A 20,778-nucleotide genomic window follows, 5' to 3' on the forward strand; every position below is an offset into this window, starting at 1 on the left:
GAGAGGGTCTTTCGTGAGAGCTACTACCCGCAAGGTGGTTTATTGGAAGCGAATTGTGGATCGAATAGCTCCTCCCTTTGGCGTAGTTTGATGTGGGGTAAAGAGATCCTTGATAGAGGGGCTAGATGGAAGATTGGTGACGGAGAATCGGTCTTTGTTCGGAAGGATCGATGGATCCCGCACTCGCACCGGTTTACCCTCGCCGATCCTCCGTTCATCCCCGAGAATATGCGTGTTGCGGAATTAAAAAACTTCGATGGTTCTTGGAATGAAGCCTTGGTCCGAGCCATGTTTGGCCTTGAAGATGCGGAAGCCATCCTTAGTATACCGGGTAGCCGAAGCGGAGTCGCCGATGTTATCCGTTGGCATTATACGAAAGATGGTGAGTATTCGGTGAGAAGCGGATATAGAGTGGCTATGACCGGGTCCCCGCTGCCTAGCTCCTCTTCTTCCTCTTCCTCGTCCGCTTGGTGGAACTCCCTTTGGAATCTTCCGATTCCTCCTAAAATCAAGCTTTTCGTGTGGCGGGTGTGTAAGGGATGGATCCCGGTGGGAACCGTGCTCGAGAGACGGAAGATTACCAACGACAATCGCTGCCCTCTTTGTCATGGCGGCCCGGAGACGATTTCGCATGCGCTTTGGAGTTGTCGGTGGACGAGAAAGGTGTGGGATAGCGCCGGGTTTAATGAAGTCCTCAAAGTGGTGCACGAGGAGGACCCTACTAGTAACTTCACGAAAGCCTTGGAGTCGGTCGAGGTACGTTCCTTTGAATTCTTCGTTGTGTTGACTTGGGAAATATGGAATCATAGGAATAATGTCGTTTCGGGCAAGGAGAAATGGATCCCGGAGGAACTCGTTAATTGGGTCGGGGACTACCTTGAGGATTTTAGGAAGGCTAATTTGAAGGTTTCGCCGGAGAAGGTTGAGACCGTGGCTCCTGCGTGGCCGCCTCCGCTGCCCGGAACCATGGCCATCTCCGTTGATGCGGCACTTGATATGAAAGCTTCACGTTTCGGTACCGGCTGCGTTATCCGTGACCACCACGGCTTTGTCATCTCGTCGGCTATTTCGAGCAATCTTGTGGGTGCCTCTCCTCCGGTGGCGGAAGCTACGGCGGTTCTCCGCGGTTTGATGTTAGCCGAGAATCTCGGTATTGGGCGGGTTGTGGTCCAAACCGATTGCCTTGAGGTCGTTAAAACTATCGAGAGTAAGTTCATTCCGGTTACGGAGCTTGGTACCGTCATCAACGACATTAAGGTAAAAGCTAGGCTGTTTTTGGATTTCAAAGTTAATTTTATTTCTCGTTCTTGTAACGTCGTGGCCCATAATTTGGCTCGGTTTTCTCTTACTGTCGGTTCCGATGTGCATTGGATGGGGCTTGTCCCACCTTGTGCCTTACGGAATGTCGTAGACGATCAAAAAGCCTTGTTGTAACCACGGTATTCCTCCGCCACATGTGAGGGTTTTTATGAATTATTCCCGTGGTGCCGCCCACGGTTCCGTCAAAAAAAAAAAAAAAATAGGGATTTGAAGTTTTAATAGCTTGTTTATTTATAGGTTTGGCTCGGTTTGTAAAATAAAATTTACTAGATTACTATATGAAATTACCAATATGAATATAAGTGATACATAAGCTATAATAAAATAATAAATAGTAATTATAAATTATGGATTAATATAAAAGTATAATTAAATGGATTTTTTTCATTATTCATTTTTTTCCACTTCTATGACGGGCATGACAGTGACGGATCTAGAAATTCTATTAAATGGGGGCATAAATTAGTATATATGTATAAATATTTGCAAATGTTCAATATTTTTAACCATCTTTGTAAAAAGTTAGTGATTATTATTATTTTTAAATTAAAAGAGCAAAATAAACTTTAAAATTACAATCGGTGTTAACAACATTAAAAATTATAAAAATTATAGTTAAATGATATATAAATTTATTAGTAAAATGCTATATTTAAAGTTTTTTTAATAAAAAAGTACTTAAATCATAGAGGATTGTGTATAAAAAAATAAACAACAAATAATATTAATATTCAAATTACTAATATTTAAAGTCAATTTATATTCAAAGTTGTTTGAAGCATAATAGAGTTTAAAATTGCAACAAATATCATCAAATCCAAAATATTCAAACTCAGTGTTTAAATCCATTTAAAAATTATCATGGAATTCACAGCATAAATATTATAATATTCTTGTAGTTTATTTTGTATGAGGAAAAAATATTTTCAATTATATTAATTAAAAGCTATTAGAGTTTGAATTTCATAAAAGATTTATATGAGTAATAAAAAATAGAATATATTTATGCTTTTAAGCATTAAAAACAGACAACTTTAAATCATACATAAAATGTTAGTTTCCAAAAAAAAAAGACATATAAGATCTTGGTATTGGGACCCGCATGTGCAGTTCGGCTCTCTGACCATGCAGCCAAGGTTTCATTTGTGTGTGGTAAATATTAGTATTACATTGAAAACAAAATATTTAAGTATAAATAATTTTTGAAAATATGTAAAAAAAAAATAATAAAAAAATCGAGGGGCACATGCCCCGGCTGGCCCCCACCTAGATCCGTCCCTAGGCATGTCATGGAAGAACTCTATTAGAACAATTGTAACATCTTGATTATTTGTCTGTCAATAAATGTGTCCAATTAGCTTATATATTTAATAAATTTAATTTTTTTTTAATGAATTTGTCGAACAAGTAACTAACTCATTCATTGGCCTTATTAGATGTCCCGAAAGATACATGGCAGGTGCAACTCGGGGGGCTAAAGCCCCTCCTGACTTTTAAAAAAAAAACTAATTCCCTATATAACTCGTTTTCAAATAATAATTACATGTCATAACTTTAAGCCCATAACTTATTTTAAAAAATAATTATCCTCCATAACTCAGTTTAAAAAATAATTATCCTCCATAATCTTAATAATAGTTTTTTTAATCGATTTATTTCAATGAATAATTACAAAACAATGTTACAATTTTATAGTTAATCCCCCTGAAAAAATTTATTACTTCGTCCCTGGGTAGTGGGTACATTATAGGCAAAAAAAAAAAAAAATTATAAAAAGATATATGAATAAGTACCTGCTTGTGAACTAAAATTTTGATATCCCAAAGAACAAGGCATTGACAACGATTACACATTCTATCCATTATTGCATATTAATTCATCATAACTCCTAAATCAATTACAAACTCATAAAAAATGATAACTTAATAAGAAACTGCATATATAAGTCTTACATTAACAGTTCTCTAGCGTTTCACACTCTAGGAATCTGAAGATGAACTCCACGACGTTACAACTCAAACTTGGAGATTATTAAAAAAAATTATTAAACGATGGTGACTTGCTCTACTCTGGAGGAGATCACTAAAGAAGTGATTTTTAGTTGGCCATTTTATATTTAACCGCGAAAATCAGTTATTGGGAACAAGTCTAAAATAAACTAGCACAATTTTGTTATTTTTTAATTGAATCGATTACATTTCATTTTTTCAAACCGTGCACAACATTAACATCTTTTTTTGTTGGGAACAAGGCCTAGGTTGGTATTGATAAAAACGAGTTTACATAAACAAAGCCAAATAATGTTATGATCCACATTCCAAAAGGTTAAATACATGCTTTTCTTTTGTCGGAGCTCATTAAGTACAATGGCTGTTCCTTAATGGACCGTAGGCTACGTTTTTTTTTTCCTTAAATCAATTGACAAGTTAGCTAATACGTCGTGAAAGATGAGCGAATTTTTATTTTTGTTTCTGAACATTATCTTCTTTTTCTTGTTGCTTTTAATTAATATTTTTATTTTAGTAAATGGCGGCAAAAGTCCCTAAAGTTTCCAGAAACAGTTAAGTTGGTCCCTATTTTTTTTTTTTTACGGCGAAAGTCCTTCATGTTGAGTTTTAGTCATGCCGTTGATCCCCAACCCTAGTTTAGCGTCAATTATTGACGATGTTACAGCGAAAACGTTAGTATTAACTGACTGTGGGTTTTAAGGCTCAATTTAAACAAATAAAATGAAAGAAAATTAAATAAAATGAAACAAAACAGAATAAAAAGAAATCAAAACAAAGCAAACCAACGAGTTTTGAAAATAAAACCGCCATTTGAAAATGGAAGAACCTCAAATCGAAGAATCCCAAATCGAACCCCAAATCGAAGAACCCCAAATCGAACCCCAAATCGAAGAAACCCAAATCGAAGAACCCGAAATTGAAGAAGGAAATGGTGATGAGTTTGACTTCGCAGAGGAGGCATATGTTGGCCAGGAAGAGAATGACGAAGATCGACATCCAAAGCACCCTCAGCAATGGTGGTCGTCGGTGAATCAGGCATGTGAAGAAGGTGAGGGTGGTCCAGGCGAAGACTCTGAAGGTATTAGGTCAGAGAGCGAGCTTGAGAGCCTCAACGACGAAGACGATGAGCAGCCGTCGAGGAGTTCGTTCAACCCGCGAGCAAACTTAGCAGAGTTCAAGTTCAAATTAGGTATGCTTTTCCCATCTGTTGAGTCTCTGAGATGCACGTTAAGAGAGGTTTTCATTAAACAACATAGGTCATTCAAGTATGTGCATAATGATCAAACCAGAGTACGAGCTAGGTGCACAGGACAAGGCTGTAATTGGACGTTATATGCTAAAGTTCAGAATTCTGATAATAGGACTATGAGAATCAACACTCTTTTAGACAATCATGACTGTGGACTAGTGTTTGATAATAAATTAGTCAAGAGTAAGTGGTTGTCTGTTGAGTTCCTTGAGCACTTTAGGCTCAACCCTAACATGGACTATCAGAACTTCAAAGGGCTAGCTGCTGCAGCTCATTACACCAATGTCTCGTATCCAGTGTTTACTAGAGCCAGGAAGAATGCCAGAGATGCTCTAGAAGGTTCAGTTAGAGACCAGTATGCCATTTTGGAAGATTATTGCAAGCAAATTCTTGCAACTAATCCAGGTTCAACAGCTATACTGAAAACAGACTTAGTTGATGACGAAAGACTGTTTCAAAGAGTGTACATTTGTTTGAATGCTTGCAAGGAGGGGTTTAATAGAGGTTGCAGACCCTTATTGGGATTTGATGGATGCTTTCTCAAAGGATATTGCAAGGGCATGTGTGAGACCCGACTTTTGTACACGTCAGCTTCTGTAAAAATTTCCTCTTATCAGTAAATAAAGGAAATTTTCTTCTCTCTCCGTGTTGAATGAGTTATTAATTTCACAATCTCTCTCGTTTCAGTTTATTAGAGATGTTCTCTCTATATTTTCTCGTTCCACGTTTTAGTGAGATTTTGGAATCTCAGAGGAAGTTCATAATGACATTTGGAAATCAAAATGGAAATTATGAACTTCGATAATCTGGATACAAGGGAATAGATTTGAATGGTGTTTTGTTGCACGAGACTCAATGAATTTAATTTCGAAACTCAATCCTGGACAATTAGATATCTTGACAAGGACGAGTCGAGAAATAAATGTAATCCTTTAAGTGAGAATATATCGATGGATTCGTATTTGAATTTTATTCAAATAAAGGATTGAATTTATTTTAGTCGAATGAGTTTTCGAAAATCATAATTCGTCGGGTTTAGCGTATTTATTTGGAAAATAAATACATGAGGACAAAGAGATGAGATTTATTGGATCAAATTGAGTTAGTAACCCAATATTGAGCTTTGTTGGATTTGTGGATCCGAGGCCCACCTCCGATCCTTCCTCATTAAGTAAAGACTTTGGGTTTCTCTCTCCTCCTTATTTTTCTTCTTCTTCCTTTCTTCTTGTCGCGCGCCATCTCCGCCGTGAGTCCCCGTCGTCGCGCGCTTCAGGCTGAGGAGAACGAGACGCCGCCGTGAGCTGGAGGCGAGCGCCGACCGAGAGAGGACGCCGGAGAATCAGAGAGAGAGCGCCAACGAGTTTGATTTCACGAAAAGAAGTAAGGAATTTCTCTTCCTCGGATTGATTTATGGTTAGGGTTTTTGAAATTGAAAATTTGGGGGTTTTCGATTTCAATGAGGATTTTCGTGAAATTGATTGGTTTCATACGTTAATTGGACTCGTTTGTTGATGTATATGACCTGAATTTGAAGTTTTGAATTCGGATTTCTGGGTTTGTTGATTTTGGCCGAATTTTTGAAAAGGAAAACTGTTTGTTTGAGTAGCCTCTGTAAATCGACGTGGACAGAACGGTACGATCTGAGTTCTTATTTTTGGATATTTTTCATGGATAGTAGACTGTATGAGCTTTCTAAGATGATCAAGAACATGTAAATCCATTGAGTATTGAATGAGTTATGAATTTTCAAAGATTGTGTTTCGCAGCAGTAATTACAGGATTTCCAGAACTGTAACCGGAAATTACGGGCTGTTTTTGAGATAGCTATTCTTGTCGTATGTATGCTTGTAATATCTCGTTAGAAAGCTACATGAGTCTACTTTCATTTGCCGCTAGAATCAATCGATTTCAAGTTTTGTAGCTCGAGTTATGATGGCTTAAGCGCTAGTGGGTCGGGCTGTCGGGAAATTCTTGTGATTTGTTTGTGTTTTGCCGAGCGTTTGATTCTGTGTGTTCAGCCGGGGCTGGTTAAGTGTTTGTTTGGTTTAGTCGGGTTTTGGGTCAAGATGTCGGGATTTGGATTTCAGGATTGATTATGAGTTTGAAATTGACTCGTTATTGGATTCGATGACTTGCTCGCAGATTCAGACGGACGAGTGAGAACCGGCAGAGTCGAAGGCAACGAAGCCGGAATTTGGAATTTTCAAGAAAAGAGTTATCGTAGTTAAAGCTCGATAAACTCGTGAGTTTTTTAAATCGCTTAGTGCGTTTAAATACTCTTGGATTTGATTATGTGATGTATTTCGCGTATTTAAATAAATAATTTATGTTTATTTATTTAATAACGTTTAAGAGTTTGATTTGATTCGCTTTGGAATTCTCGGTTACTTTTTATTCGGATCAATTTATTTGAGACTCATAAGCATGTTATTGGATTTTATTTCGTATTGTTCTCGATACGAAAATACGCGAGTCTTGAATAAGTTTGACTCCCGAAAAACCGGAGAATAATGAATTAAATTCTCGAATTCCGAACCGACTCGAATCTAATCCCGACGACGACCATTATCTTTTCAAGTAGTTCGATAACTAACGAAGTTTCAACTTCGGATTCTAGTTCTCTCGACGCTCCAGGACGTGCTAAAGGTCTCGGGAAGCGTGTAAAGCAAAGTGTCCTCCGGAATTCATCGAGTTCTCCGACGAACTATTCCGGGTATGTGGGATTTAAGTTTGAGGCGCCAAAAGGGGAATGGTGCCTAGTAGAATAATTGTTTATGTTTATTCGTTTAATCCTAAAACAAAGAGAAACCCTCAGTTAGACAAGACGACCGAATAAGGCTTCGGCCACTAACTAATAAGATAATAAAATGATAGGATTAAACGGTTAGCGGGTTAAGAACCTTGAAGCCTTTAAAACTATGTTGAGCTTCTGTTATAGGTTTTACCCCTTCGTCCTGATGAGAGGACAACAGGAGGAGGAAAGACGGTGTCCTTCGGATTCAATCCCGAGAGGAACTGTTCTAGGAGAAGGTCCAGCCTCACAGCTGTTGACAACTCCTTTTAAAATACTTAAAGAGCCATACAGTGAAATTAATAATGTTAATGACGGGCTTTATCCCGATAAGATCTCCTCCTGTATTAAGATAGACAGGTAGGCTGTAGACAGCTCCTGTAAAACATAACGAACTCTTGTCGGCAATGTAGCGAGTGGCATTCCCGAAGGCCCTTTAATGGGAAGTCGATGGGTGGCTTCAGGTAAGTCGATGAGTGGCTTACCTGTCCTGAAGGAAATATGAACCCTGGATCGACCAGGGATTGGTGAGGGTTTGATTCCCTCTACCAAACGCGCGCTAAGGCCCTCCTACATGTGCTAGTGGATCCCAGACGTTTAAAACTTCGGCCTTCTGAGGGCTAGGCTCAAGTCCTCAGAATGGTTTACTCATCTCTCATGAACGGCTGCGGACTGAAGTGTTGATTGGCCAGTCCACTGATGTAAGGCGCCGGTATGAGCGAGATGGATGAGTTTCTAGGAAGACGGTTGTTAGCCGGATTCCTATATGATTATGTGTTTGATTGTTTTAGAACGGGGTTCTAAAACTGAATATGTCTATGTTGATTGAATGAGATTTTTGTTATCCTGATTGAATGATGGAACTTCTTTATTCTTCTGAATCTATCACCTGCTGTCATCTGCATTCTATCATCTGCACCCATGCATCTCATGTAGTGCTAGGTTAGATATCCTGCTTACTGAGTCGGTGTGACTCACCCCTTAAATCCCTCTCCTTGTAGATAAAGGAAAAGCTCAGGCGAAGCAGGAGTGCTAGTCAAGGTAGATCTCATGACGACCTGTGGCATAGGAAATGTCTTTTTGAAAAATGGGTATCAGGTTTTTGAAAACCGAGCTTGTATGCTCGTGAAAGTTTTATATAGCTTATGGATAGCAAGCTAGGGTAGTCCGCATTTTTGTAACCCCTTTAAAAGCGAAAAATTTTACCAGTTTTTAGCGGACTAGCTCTAGGAACCCTTGTTATTCCTTATATGTAAATTAATTTTATTTCCGCTGTTGTTTAATAAACGTTTTGTAAATGACGTTTGAAAATGTTTTATGTTCATTTCGTTTGAAAATATAAATGATTATGAAAATGTTACGAGAAAGGTCGCAATCCGAGGGCGACGGGTGTCCTACGGGTCGTGACAGAGTTTTTGGTATCAGAGCCACAGGTTTAGTCGTTTCTGTAGACTGTGAGATCTATTAGTTGACTAAGCATCTTGTTTACGGTCTGAGTGTCTACATGTGTGACTTTTTTTTTATGGTTACTAATAGTATGATGGTATCAATGTTTCGGTGTGCTGTGTTTCCTGTTTGGATTCGTTGGAGAATATGTATGATATCTTGAGCTTTCTGGCGTCGTTCAGTTTCTGACCTGGTTATTGTTATGTGATTCCTTTAGAATCTGGAAGTAATGGCGGAAGAAGGGGAAAGTCTTGACGCTCGTATCGCAAGGATAGAGCAATCGTTGGAACGACAGGCTAGAGAAGCGCAGCAAAGGAATGAGCAAACGGAGAGACAGAACCGTTTGATGGCATTGCTGCTTGAGCGAATGGATCAGCAGGTTCAACCGGATCCTCCTCTAGCTGCCGAGAACCAACCTCAAGAACCTCTTCCAGCCTTACCGGTAGCGAGAGCGGAAGAGCTGAACTACCGTATTCCTGATGTAGCCCCTGTTATAGGAGAGCCAGTGTACGAACGATTCCGGAAGCAGAAGCCACCAGTGTTCGAAGGAGGTCCAGACCCTGTAGCGGCTGAGAATTGGATCAAGAAGATCCAACAGATTGTTAGCTACATGCAGTTGTCCGACGCGGAGCGCGTAGCTTGCGCGATCTACCAGATGACCTCTGAGGCTCGAAGCTGGTGGGAGGTAACTGTCATGTCAGAGGATGTAACGACTATGACATGGGTACACTTCATCAACCTCTTTCATGAGAAATACCTGAGCGAGGCAAGCACATCCGGCAAGATTCGAGAGTTCATGAATCTGCGTCAAGGGAAGATGCCAGTAGCGGAATACGTTGCGAAGTTCGACGAGTTGGCAAAGTTTTCTCCGTCCGTGGTTCCGACCGATCAAGCACGGAAGACGAAGTTTATGCATGGTTTGAACGTTGGAATCGTGAAGCTAGTAGAGAGCGGAGACACTGGGCCAAGAACCTACGCTAGTGCGGTTCAAAGGGCGTTGAGGATCGACGCTTGGCATGGAGACGTGGCAGTTTCTGCTCCAACCCCTCTTACTATAGTGCCGCCACCACAAGTTGGTTCGAATACAGGGAATCAGTTCAAGAGGAATCGTTTCCAGCAGCAGTCAGGACGCCGTAATCCGACGAACTATGGAAATCAGCCTCAACAGAGGAATCAGTCGGGAGGCGTAAACTCATATGGAAAAGGTAAGCGCTTCCCAAAAGGTGACCAGAACGTCGACAACAAGCGCGCCAGACCTGACAATCAGAACATCCCTCAATGTGCGAAGTGTGGGAACCGACATTCAGGCGAGTGCCGAGCCAATAATGTTACCTGTTACAATTGTGGCCAAGTTGGACATTATTCCAGGACCTGTCCAAACCCGAGACAAGGAGATGTACCAGCCAAGGCCCCACCGAAAGCCAATGCTCGAGTGTTCACTATTCGTGAAGATGATGTGCGTGCAGGAACGTCCACTGCGGTTACAGGTCAGCTTTCTGTGGGAAATCTTTCAGCTTATGTACTCATGGATTCAGGTGCTACGCATTCATTTATTGCATCTAGAGTAGCTGAAAAGTTAGGACGTGAAAAGTTGAATTTTTCCTACCCGTTCATAACCGTCAGTCCGGCAGGAGATCTGTTCGAATCTAAGTTATGGTTCAAGAACGTACCAATTCACGTTCAAGGTAGAGAGCTGATGGCTCATCTGATTGAACTTGAAATGGTTGACTATGATGTTATACTCGGGATGGATTGGTTAAGCAAGCATCACGCAGTGATTAACTGCAATAAGAAGGAGGTTAAGTTTCAAGCTCCTGGAAGTGAATCGTTCTACTTTCATGGATCATCTCGGAAACCAGCCTTTCCAATGGTATCAGCAATGAGAGCTTTGAGGATGCTACAGAGTGGATGTGCCGGATTCTTAGCAAGCGTAAGAGATGTATCGAATGAACAGAAGGTAGAGCCAAAGGATATTCCAGTCGTAAAGGAGTTTCTAGAAGTATTTCCTGAAGATCTACCTGGATTACCACCTGATCGGGAGATCGAATTCTGCATAGAATTGATTCCTGGAACTGCACCGATATCGAAGACCCCATACCGGATGGCTCCAGCAGAGTTGAAAGAGCTTAAGACGCAGTTACAGGAGTTGTTGGATAAAGGTTTCATCCGTCCAAGTCATTCACCGTGGGGAGCCCCGGTGTTATTCGTGAAGAAAGCAGATGGTTCTCTAAGATTATGCATCGACTACCGAGGATTGAACCAGGTGACTATAAAGAATAGATATCCGCTTCCTCGTATCGACGATCTGTTTGATCAATTAGCAGGAGCGCAAATTTTCTCGAAGATTGATCTACGTTCGGGCTATCATCAGCTTAAGGTCCGAGGTGAAGACATTCCGAAGACAGCGTTTCGAACGCGATATGGGCATTATGAGTTCTTAGTCATGTCCTTTGGATTGACGAATGCTCCTGCAGCATTTATGGATCTAATGAACCGAGTGTTTGAGGCGTTCTTGGATAAGTTCGTGATCGTTTTCATAGACGATATCCTCATATACTCGAAGACCCAGGAGGATCATGAGCAGCATTTAAGAATGGTTCTAGCGAAACTCCGAGAAAAACAGCTCTATGCCAAGTTCTCGAAGTGTGAATTTTGGCTTGACAATGTAATCTTCTTGGGTCATGTCATTTCGAAGGAAGGAGTTATGGTCGACCCAGCGAAGATCCAAGCAGTTAAGGACTGGAATAGGCCGAAAACAGTAACGGAGATAAGAAGTTTCCTAGGTTTAGCTGGCTACTATAGGAAATTCGTGGAAGGATTTTCTAAGTTAGCCATGCCTCTGACGCAATTGACGCGAAAAGGAACCAAGTTTGAATGGACAGACAAGTGTGAAAGCAGTTTTCAAGAGCTAAAGAAGCGCCTAACGATAGCTCCAATCCTTGCAATTCCCCAAGGAACTGAAGGTTTTGCAATTTATTGTGACGCATCGAAACAAGGCCTAGGAGCAGTGTTGATGCAAAGGGGCAAGGTGATCGCCTACGCATCTCGACAGCTCAAGGACTACGAGACAAGGTATCCAACGCATGATATGGAGCTCGCAGCTGTGGTTTTTGCACTCAAACTTTGGAGGCATTATTTGTATGGAGTACACTGCGACATTTACACGGACCATAAGACCCTCAAATACCTATTTACTCAGAAAGAGTTGAATATGAGGCAGGGACGTTGGATGGAATTGTTGAATGATTACGACTTTGAGCTTCATTATCACCCTGGAAAGGCGAATAAGGTGGCTGATGCCCTTAGTCGAAAGACCGCCGCAGTAGCTGCGAATCTAGTTGGACAGTCTCCTCAGCTCAAGTCAGAGATAGAAAGGTTGGAGATGCAGCTGATCACTGGGAGATTAGCAGCTCTTAATGTGCGACCAACCCTTCTTGAGCAGATAAAGGAGGGACAATACGCGGATGATTTCTTGCTTGGGAAGATGTTTGACGCCCAAGGGAATCAAGAAGGTGAATTCAAACTCGACGATCGGGAAATGTTGAGATGTAACGGTAAAGTCTGTGTGCCTGCCAATGATGATCTCCGACGCCAATTGCTGCAAGAAGCTCATGGGACTCCATATTCGATCCATCCAGGTGCGACGAAAATGTATCAAGATCTCAAGAAGATCTATTGGTGGCCGGGTATGAAGAGAGATGTGGTGACGTTCGTCCAAAAGTGTCTTACATGCCAGCAGATTAAGGCTGAGCATCAGAAACCCGCAGGGATGTTGCAACCCTTGGAAGTTCCACAGTGGAAGTGGGACCAGATCACGATGGATTTTGTGTCGGGTTTACCCAGGACTACGACAGGGTATGACGCAGTCTGGGTGATTGTAGACAGGTTGACGAAGTCGGCCCACTTTCTTCCCATAAGGACCACTTATTCAATTGATAGATTAGCTGAGCTATTTATCAAAGAGATAGTGCGCCTGCATGGAGTTCCTTTGTCGATCGTTTCAGATCGAGATACTCGATTCACTTCGAGGTTTTGGCAACGTCTCCACGATGGCATGGGATCAAGATTGAAGTTCAGTACAGCCTTCCACCCTCAGACTGATGGGCAGAGTGAGCGCACCATTCAGATTCTGGAAGATATGCTCCGAGCCAGCGTGTTAGATTTTCAGGGCTCGTGGAGCCGTTACCTTCCCTTGATAGAATTTGCGTATAACAATAGTTATCAAGCGACTATTGGAATGGCGCCATATGAAGCACTCTATGGAAGGAAATGTCGATCCCCTATCCACTGGGACGAAGTCGGAGAGAACAAGCTCGTAGGGCCAGAGATGCTAGAGCAAACCACAGAAGCAATCAAGAAGATCCGAGCGAGGATGAAGGCTTCTCAGAATCGTCAGAAGAGCTATGCAGATAAACGGAGACGACCTCTTGAGTTTCAGGTCGGAGACAAAGTGTTTCTGAAAGTTTCACCAATGCGCGGGGTGATGAGATTCGGCAAGAAGGGTAAGCTGAGCCCCAGGTATACAGGACCTTTTGAGATCCTGGAGCGCGTTGGAGTGGTAGCTTATCGTTTAGCTTTGCCACCGTCAATGTCTCATCTGCATAATGTCTTCCATGTTTCCATGCTAAGGAAATATGTAGAGGACACTTCTCACGTTCTTCCGGTCCATGAAGTCGAGGTTTCAGAAAGTGTACAATATGAAGAGCCAGCAGTTGCAATTCTCGACAGGAAAGAGAAGGTTTTGAGGAACAAGGTAATCCCCTTGGTGAAAGTGCAATGGAAAAGGCACAATGTCGAAGAAGCGACATGGGAACTCGAGGAAGAAATGAAGAAAAAGTACCCATCGCTTTTCTAAGTTTCGAGGACGAAACTTCTTTAAGGGGTTAGGGGTTGTGAGACCCGACTTTTGTACACGTCAGCTTCTGTAAAAATTTCCTCTTATCAGTAAATAAAGGAAATTTTCTTCTCTCTCCGTGTTGAATGAGTTATTAATTTCACAATCTCTCTCGTTTCAGTTTATTAGAGATGTTCTCTCTATATTTTCTCGTTCCACGTTTTAGTGAGATTTTGGAATCTCAGAGGAAGTTCATAATGACATTTGGAAATCAAAATGGAAATTATGAACTTCGATAATCTGGATACAAGGGAATAGATTTGAATGGTGTTTTGTTGCACGAGACTCAATGAATTTAATTTCGAAACTCAATCCTGGACAATTAGATATCTTGACAAGGACGAGTCGAGAAATAAATGTAATCCTTTAAGTGAGAATATATCGATGGATTCGTATTTGAATTTTATTCAAATAAAGGATTGAATTTATTTTAGTCGAATGAGTTTTCGAAAATCATAATTCGTCGGGTTTAGCGTATTTATTTGGAAAATAAATACATGAGGACAAAGAGATGAGATTTATTGGATCAAATTGAGTTAGTAACCCAATATTGAGCTTTGTTGGATTTGTGGATCCGAGGCCCACCTCCGATCCTTCCTCATTAAGTAAAGACTTTGGGTTTCTCTCTCCTCCTTATTTTTCTTCTTCTTCCTTTCTTCTTGTCGCGCGCCATCTCCGCCGTGAGTCCCCGTCGTCGCGCGCTTCAGGCTGAGGAGAACGAGACGCCGCCGTGAGCTGGAGGCGAGCGCCGACCGAGAGAGGACGCCGGAGAATCAGAGAGAGAGCGCCAACGAGTTTGATTTCACGAAAAGAAGTAAGGAATTTCTCTTCCTCGGATTGATTTATGGTTAGGGTTTTTGAAATTGAAAATTTGGGGGTTTTCGATTTCAATGAGGATTTTCGTGAAATTGATTGGTTTCATACGTTAATTGGACTCGTTTGTTGATGTATATGACCTGAATTTGAAGTTTTGAATTCGGATTTCTGGGTTTGTTGATTTTGGCCGAATTTTTGAAAAGGAAAACTGTTTGTTTGAGTAGCCTCTGTAAATCGACGTGGACAGAACGGTACGATCTGAGTTCTTATTTTTGGATATTTTTCATGGATAGTAGACTGTATGAGCTTTCTAAGATGATCAAGAACATGTAAATCCATTGAGTATTGAATGAGTTATGAATTTTCAAAGATTGTGTTTCGCAGCAGTAATTACAGGATTTCCAGAACTGTAACCGGAAATTACGGGCTGTTTTTGAGATAGCTATTCTTGTCGTATGTATGCTTGTAATATCTCGTTAGAAAGCTACATGAGTCTACTTTCATTTGCCGCTAGAATCAATCGATTTCAAGTTTTGTAGCTCGAGTTATGATGGCTTAAGCGCTAGTGGGTCGGGCTGTCGGGAAATTCTTGTGATTTGTTTGTGTTTTGCCGAGCGTTTGATTCTGTGTGTTCAGCCGGGGCTGGTTAAGTGTTTGTTTGGTTTAGTCGGGTTTTGGGTCAAGATGTCGGGATTTGGATTTCAGGATTGATTATGAGTTTGAAATTGACTCGTTATTGGATTCGATGACTTGCTCGCAGATTCAGACGGACGAGTGAGAACCGGCAGAGTCGAAGGCAACGAAGCCGGAATTTGGAATTTTCAAGAAAAGAGTTATCGTAGTTAAAGCTCGATAAACTCGTGAGTTTTTTAAATCGCTTAGTGCGTTTAAATACTCTTGGATTTGATTATGTGATGTATTTCGCGTATTTAAATAAATAATTTATGTTTATTTATTTAATAACGTTTAAGAGTTTGATTTGATTCGCTTTGGAATTCTCGGTTACTTTTTATTCGGATCAATTTATTTGAGACTCATAAGCATGTTATTGGATTTTATTTCGTATTGTTCTCGATACGAAAATACGCGAGTCTTGAATAAGTTTGACTCCCGAAAAACCGGAGAATAATGAATTAAATTCTCGAATTCCGAACCGACTCGAATCTAATCCCGACGACGACCATTATCTTTTCAAGTAGTTCGATAACTAACGAAGTTTCAACTTCGGATTCTAGTTCTCTCGACGCTCCAGGACGTGCTAAAGGTCTCGGGAAGCGTGTAAAGCAAAGTGTCCTCCGGAATTCATCGAGTTCTCCGACGAACTATTCCGGGTATGTGGGATTTAAGTTTGAGGCGCCAAAAGGGGAATGGTGCCTAGTAGAATAATTGTTTATGTTTATTCGTTTAATCCTAAAACAAAGAGAAACCCTCAGTTAGACAAGACGACCGAATAAGGCTTCGGCCACTAACTAATAAGATAATAAAATGATAGGATTAAACGGTTAGCGGGTTAAGAACCTTGAAGCCTTTAAAACTATGTTGAGCTTCTGTTATAGGTTTTACCCCTTCGTCCTGATGAGAGGACAACAGGAGGAGGAAAGACGGTGTCCTTCGGATTCAATCCCGAGAGGAACTGTTCTAGGAGAAGGTCCAGCCTCACAGCTGTTGACAACTCCTTTTAAAATACTTAAAGAGCCATACAGTGAAATTAATAATGTTAATGACGGGCTTTATCCCGATAAGATCTCCTCCTGTATTAAGATAGACAGGTAGGCTGTAGACAGCTCCTGTAAAACATAACGAACTCTTGTCGGCAATGTAGCGAGTGGCATTCCCGAAGGCCCTTTAATGGGAAGTCGATGGGTGGCTTCAGGTAAGTCGATGAGTGGCTTACCTGTCCTGAAGGAAATATGAACCCTGGATCGACCAGGGATTGGTGAGGGTTTGATTCCCTCTACCAAACGCGCGCTAAGGCCCTCCTACATGTGCTAGTGGATCCCAGACGTTTAAAACTTCGGCCTTCTGAGGGCTAGGCTCAAGTCCTCAGAATGGTTTACTCATCTCTCATGAACGGCTGCGGACTGAAGTGTTGATTGGCCAGTCCACTGATGTAAGGCGCCGGTATGAGCGAGATGGATGAGTTTCTAGGAAGACGGTTGTTAGCCGGATTCCTATATGATTATGTGTTTGATTGTTTTAGAACGGGGTTCTAAAACTGAATATGTCTATGTTGATTGAATGAGATTTTTGTTATCCTGATTGAATGATGGAACTTCTTTATTCTTCTGAATCTATCACCTGCTGTCATCTGCATTCTATCATCTGCACCCATGCATCTCATGTAGTGCTAGGTTAGATATCCTGCTTACTGAGTCGGTGTGACTCACCCCTTAAATCCCTCTCCTTGTAGATAAAGGAAAAGCTCAGGCGAAGCAGGAGTGCTAGTCAAGGTAGATCTCATGACGACCTGTGGCATAGGAAATGTCTTTTTGAAAAATGGGTATCAGGTTTTTGAAAACCGAGCTTGTATGCTCGTGAAAGTTTTATATAGCTTATGGATAGCAAGCTAGGGTAGTCCGCATTTTTGTAACCCCTTTAAAAGCGAAAAATTTTACCAGTTTTTAGCGGACTAGCTCTAGGAACCCTTGTTATTCCTTATATGTAAATTAATTTTATTTCCGCTGTTGTTTAATAAACGTTTTGTAAATGACGTTTGAAAATGTTTTATGTTCATTTCGTTTGAAAATATAAATGATTATGAAAATGTTACGAGAAAGGTCGCAATCCGAGGGCGACGGGTGTCCTACGGGTCGTGACAGCATGTTACTTGCTGCCGTGGGTATTGATGCTAACAACTCATGCTTCCCAGTTGCTTTTGCCGTGGTAGAGAAGGAAAATACAGACACATGGATGTGGTTCATGCTGCTTCTCAGTGAGGATCTTGGCATACAAAACTCAACAGGATTTACTGTGATTAGTGATAGGCAGAAGGGTTTGGAGAGGGCTATTGCAGAGGTGTTTCCTGGTGCAGAGGTTAGATTCTGTGTTAGGCATTTACATGCCAACTTTAAGAAGGAACACAAGGGGTTATTACTCAAGCAACTGATGTGGAACTGTGCTAGAGCTTCAACAGAAGAAGAATTCAAGCTCAAAATGGCTGAGCTAAAAGATGAGAATGAGAAGGCCTTTGAGTGGCTTAGTCAGAAAAACCCTAAGGAGTGGAGTAGGTCTCAATTCAAAACATTTGTCAAAAGTGACATGCTGTTGAACAATCTGTGTGAGAGCTTCAACAATGCAATACTCATGGCCAGAGACAAACCTATAGTCACTTTGTTAGAGAAGATTAGGTTTTGGCTAATGTGCCGGTTTGCAAAAAAAAGAGATGCAGCTCAGAAATGGAAAACACCAGTTGGTCCTAGGATCATGGAGATAATTGAGAAGCACAAAACTGTATCAAGATACTGTCAGTCCACACTTGCTGGAAATTCCAAATTCCAGGTACTTTTGATACATTGTTTTCAATACATGAACAATACATTGTTTTTCAAGTGATTAATAATACATTGTTTTCAATTGCCGGGTTAACTTTCAAGGCTCACAGTCTTTTGTTGTTGACTTGAGGCTTAAGGTTTGCACTTGTAGGGTGTTTCAACTGTCTGGCATACCATGTCCACATGCCTTGACATGTATATGGGCATCTGGACTCAAAGACTATGAGTATGTAGACAATTGGCACAAGCGTGAGGCTCACAATGCGTGTTACAGTGTGATAATTGAGCCAATGGCAAGTCCAGATAAGTGGCTAGAACCTGGTCTCAACAAAATTCTGCCACCACCAGAAATGATTTTGCCTGGAAGACCTAAGAAGAAAAGGAACAGAACAGGTGATGAGGCAGCTCCTGGGTTTGGGCCATTTCCAGAGTATACAACTGCAACAAAACAGTCTAGGAGGGGGCAAAAGAATCACTGCAGCAATTGTGGTGTAGAAGGCCATTCCAAGAGAACCTGTTCTAATCCAGGATCAAGTCAGGTACAATTTGAATTGACTTGTAACATTTTAGATTTAAATCTGGACAACTGATTTGCTTGTTTCACAGGTCAAACCAACAAAGAAGATGGGCAGACCTAAGACTAAAAACCCTGCATTAGAGACAATCAAGAGAAGGGCGAGAAGACAGAAGCAAACTGCTCAGTCACAAGTTTAGATTTTAAATGTTGTTTTGGTGTGCATACCTGTTTTGTTGGAATACTGCTGAAAACAGATTATGTAGTTGTAGTATGTTGTTTTGGAATCTGTTTATTATGATGTAATTGCAGTGCCAATTTGAGTGCCAATTTAGTGTCAATTTGCAGTGCCAATTCAGTGTCAATTTGCAGTGAAATTTGAGTGCCAATTCAGTGTCATTTTGAGTGTAATTGCAGTGTCAATTTGAGTGTAATTGCAGTGTCAATTTGAGTGTAATTGCAGTGTCAATTTGACTGTAATTCAGTGTCAATTTGACTGTAATTCAGTGTCAATTTGCAGTGAAATTTGAGTGCCAATTCAGTGTCATTTTGAGTGTAATTGCAGTGTCAATTTGAGTTAAATTGCAGTGTCAATTTGCAGTGAAATTTGAGTGCCAATTCAGTGTCAATTTGCAGTGTCAATGCAGTACCTACTACCATTGCAATTTTAAAACAGATAACAATTCATAACATTCAGACTTGCCATTCAAACCAGAGTTCCCATTCAAACCAAATACCAATTCCTTACAATTTTAGCTTGCCATTCATAACATTCAAACCAGATACCAATTCATTACAACTCAAGTCAGTTACAAATTACACTACCACTCATCGACCACAGCTGTATACTATCACTACAAACATCATAACAAACTCTCCAATATTTATGTACAACATCTTATTCACAGGTTCTTTTACCACAACTTGAACTCTGCTACAACAATCTTTGCTACAAACACTTGATGCTTCTGCTTGTTCTTTGTAGTGGCGATTCTCCAACTCCAAGCGGTTAATTGTTCTCAGTAGCCCAAGAATTACTTGTTTTGACCTCTCACAAATGTCTGGGTCAACCCACCTAAAACTTGTGCATCCACCATCTGCCTACATCACTCAGACCTAGTTTAATACCGAAATTAAACTACCAAACAAAAAACTAGGGTTTGAATCCGATAACTTACCTTTTTCTTGTAACAACCAAGGAATCTTCTACCTGGGTTTGAATCCGTCCACGACGTCCTTTGCACCACCGCGACCCCACACGAGCAACGTCCATTAACTATCCGACCATGAGATACCGAGCTTTGACTCCCAGTGATTCCTCGCCTCGACGTGCGCTGTGAATGGCTATATACCGACGACGCTGAACCTTCATCACCCATTTGAGTTCGTGCTGAACTAATTACAACGATTACAGATGGAATTTATTCTAGGGTTTTCAATTTTGGATTTGGGGAAATGTTTATCGATACTCGTTCTGTTGGTTTGCTTTGTTTTGATTTCTTTTTATTCTGTTTTGTTTCATTTTATTTAATTTTCTTTCATTTTATTTGTTTAAATTGAGCCTTAAAACCCACAGTCAGTTAATACTAACGTTTTCGCTGTAACATCGTCAATAATTGACGCTAAAATGGGGTTGGGGATCAACGGCATGACTAAAACTCAACATGAATGACTTTCGCCGTAAAAAAAAAAGAATAGGGACCAATTTAGCTGTTTCTGGAAACTTTAGGGACTTTTGCCGCCATTTACTCTTTTTTTTTCAAATAACAGTTGTCTTAGTTCCGATGAAGACTCTTATTTTGACGATCTCAAACTTTAAAATGAAAGTTTAAAGGTCCTCCCCTTCAATGGAGACTCTCATCTTCAAACCTTAAAAATTTATTAATATTACATATTAATATTTAATAATATTGAACATTTTTTATACTTTCATATTTATATTACATATTAGTCCTTAATATTTAATAACATTGTTGTATATTATATCGTGTTTTTTTTATTCATCTACAAGTAAATATATCAAATTATTAAGTTAAAAGGATTTAATCATAATACTTTCATCTTTGTGTACTAAAAAAATAAAAATATTTGATTAAGTTTTAAAAATGGGATCAATTTTAACAATTATACAAAATAAATTACTAAAATATAATTACATAACAATTTTTTAGAGTGTGAACAGTGCACTCAAATTTTGAGGGTTCACTATTTAAACTTTCAAAATTGTGGTTTAAGGGGTCTCCATTGA

General features: G+C 40.4%; 1 protein-coding gene and 2 long non-coding RNA genes across 3 annotated transcripts; all 3 read left to right on the top strand.

Moving 5' to 3' along the window:
* Positions 1-5,789: 5,789 nt before the first annotated feature.
* LOC149388195 (uncharacterized) lies at positions 5,790-8,667 on the top strand. The gene is made up of 4 exons (XR_016300797.1): positions 5,790-5,958; positions 6,721-6,820; positions 7,196-7,291; positions 8,371-8,667. It is a non-coding gene; the product is annotated as an uncharacterized LOC149388195 (long non-coding RNA).
* Positions 8,668-14,354: 5,687 nt separating this feature from the next.
* LOC149388196 (uncharacterized) lies at positions 14,355-17,232 on the top strand. Its single transcript, XR_016300764.1, has 4 exons — positions 14,355-14,523; positions 15,286-15,385; positions 15,761-15,856; positions 16,936-17,232. It is a non-coding gene; the product is annotated as an uncharacterized LOC149388196 (long non-coding RNA).
* Positions 17,233-17,948: 716 nt separating this feature from the next.
* On the top strand, positions 17,949-19,543 carry LOC149388197 (uncharacterized). The gene is made up of 6 exons (XM_089622374.1): positions 17,949-18,039; positions 18,119-18,555; positions 18,638-18,724; positions 18,843-18,901; positions 19,016-19,085; positions 19,439-19,543. Exons 1-6 carry the CDS (start codon positions 17,949-17,951, stop codon positions 19,541-19,543), a joined length of 849 nt encoding a protein of 282 aa, XP_089478500.1.
* Positions 19,544-20,778: the final 1,235 nt, after the last annotated feature.

This window comes from Urtica dioica, chromosome 8 (genome assembly GCF_054948205.1).
Source record: "Urtica dioica subsp. dioica isolate 48M chromosome 8, U.dioica_male_clone48M_v1_H2, whole genome shotgun sequence".
Lineage (NCBI taxonomy): Eukaryota > Viridiplantae > Streptophyta > Magnoliopsida > Rosales > Urticaceae > Urtica > Urtica dioica.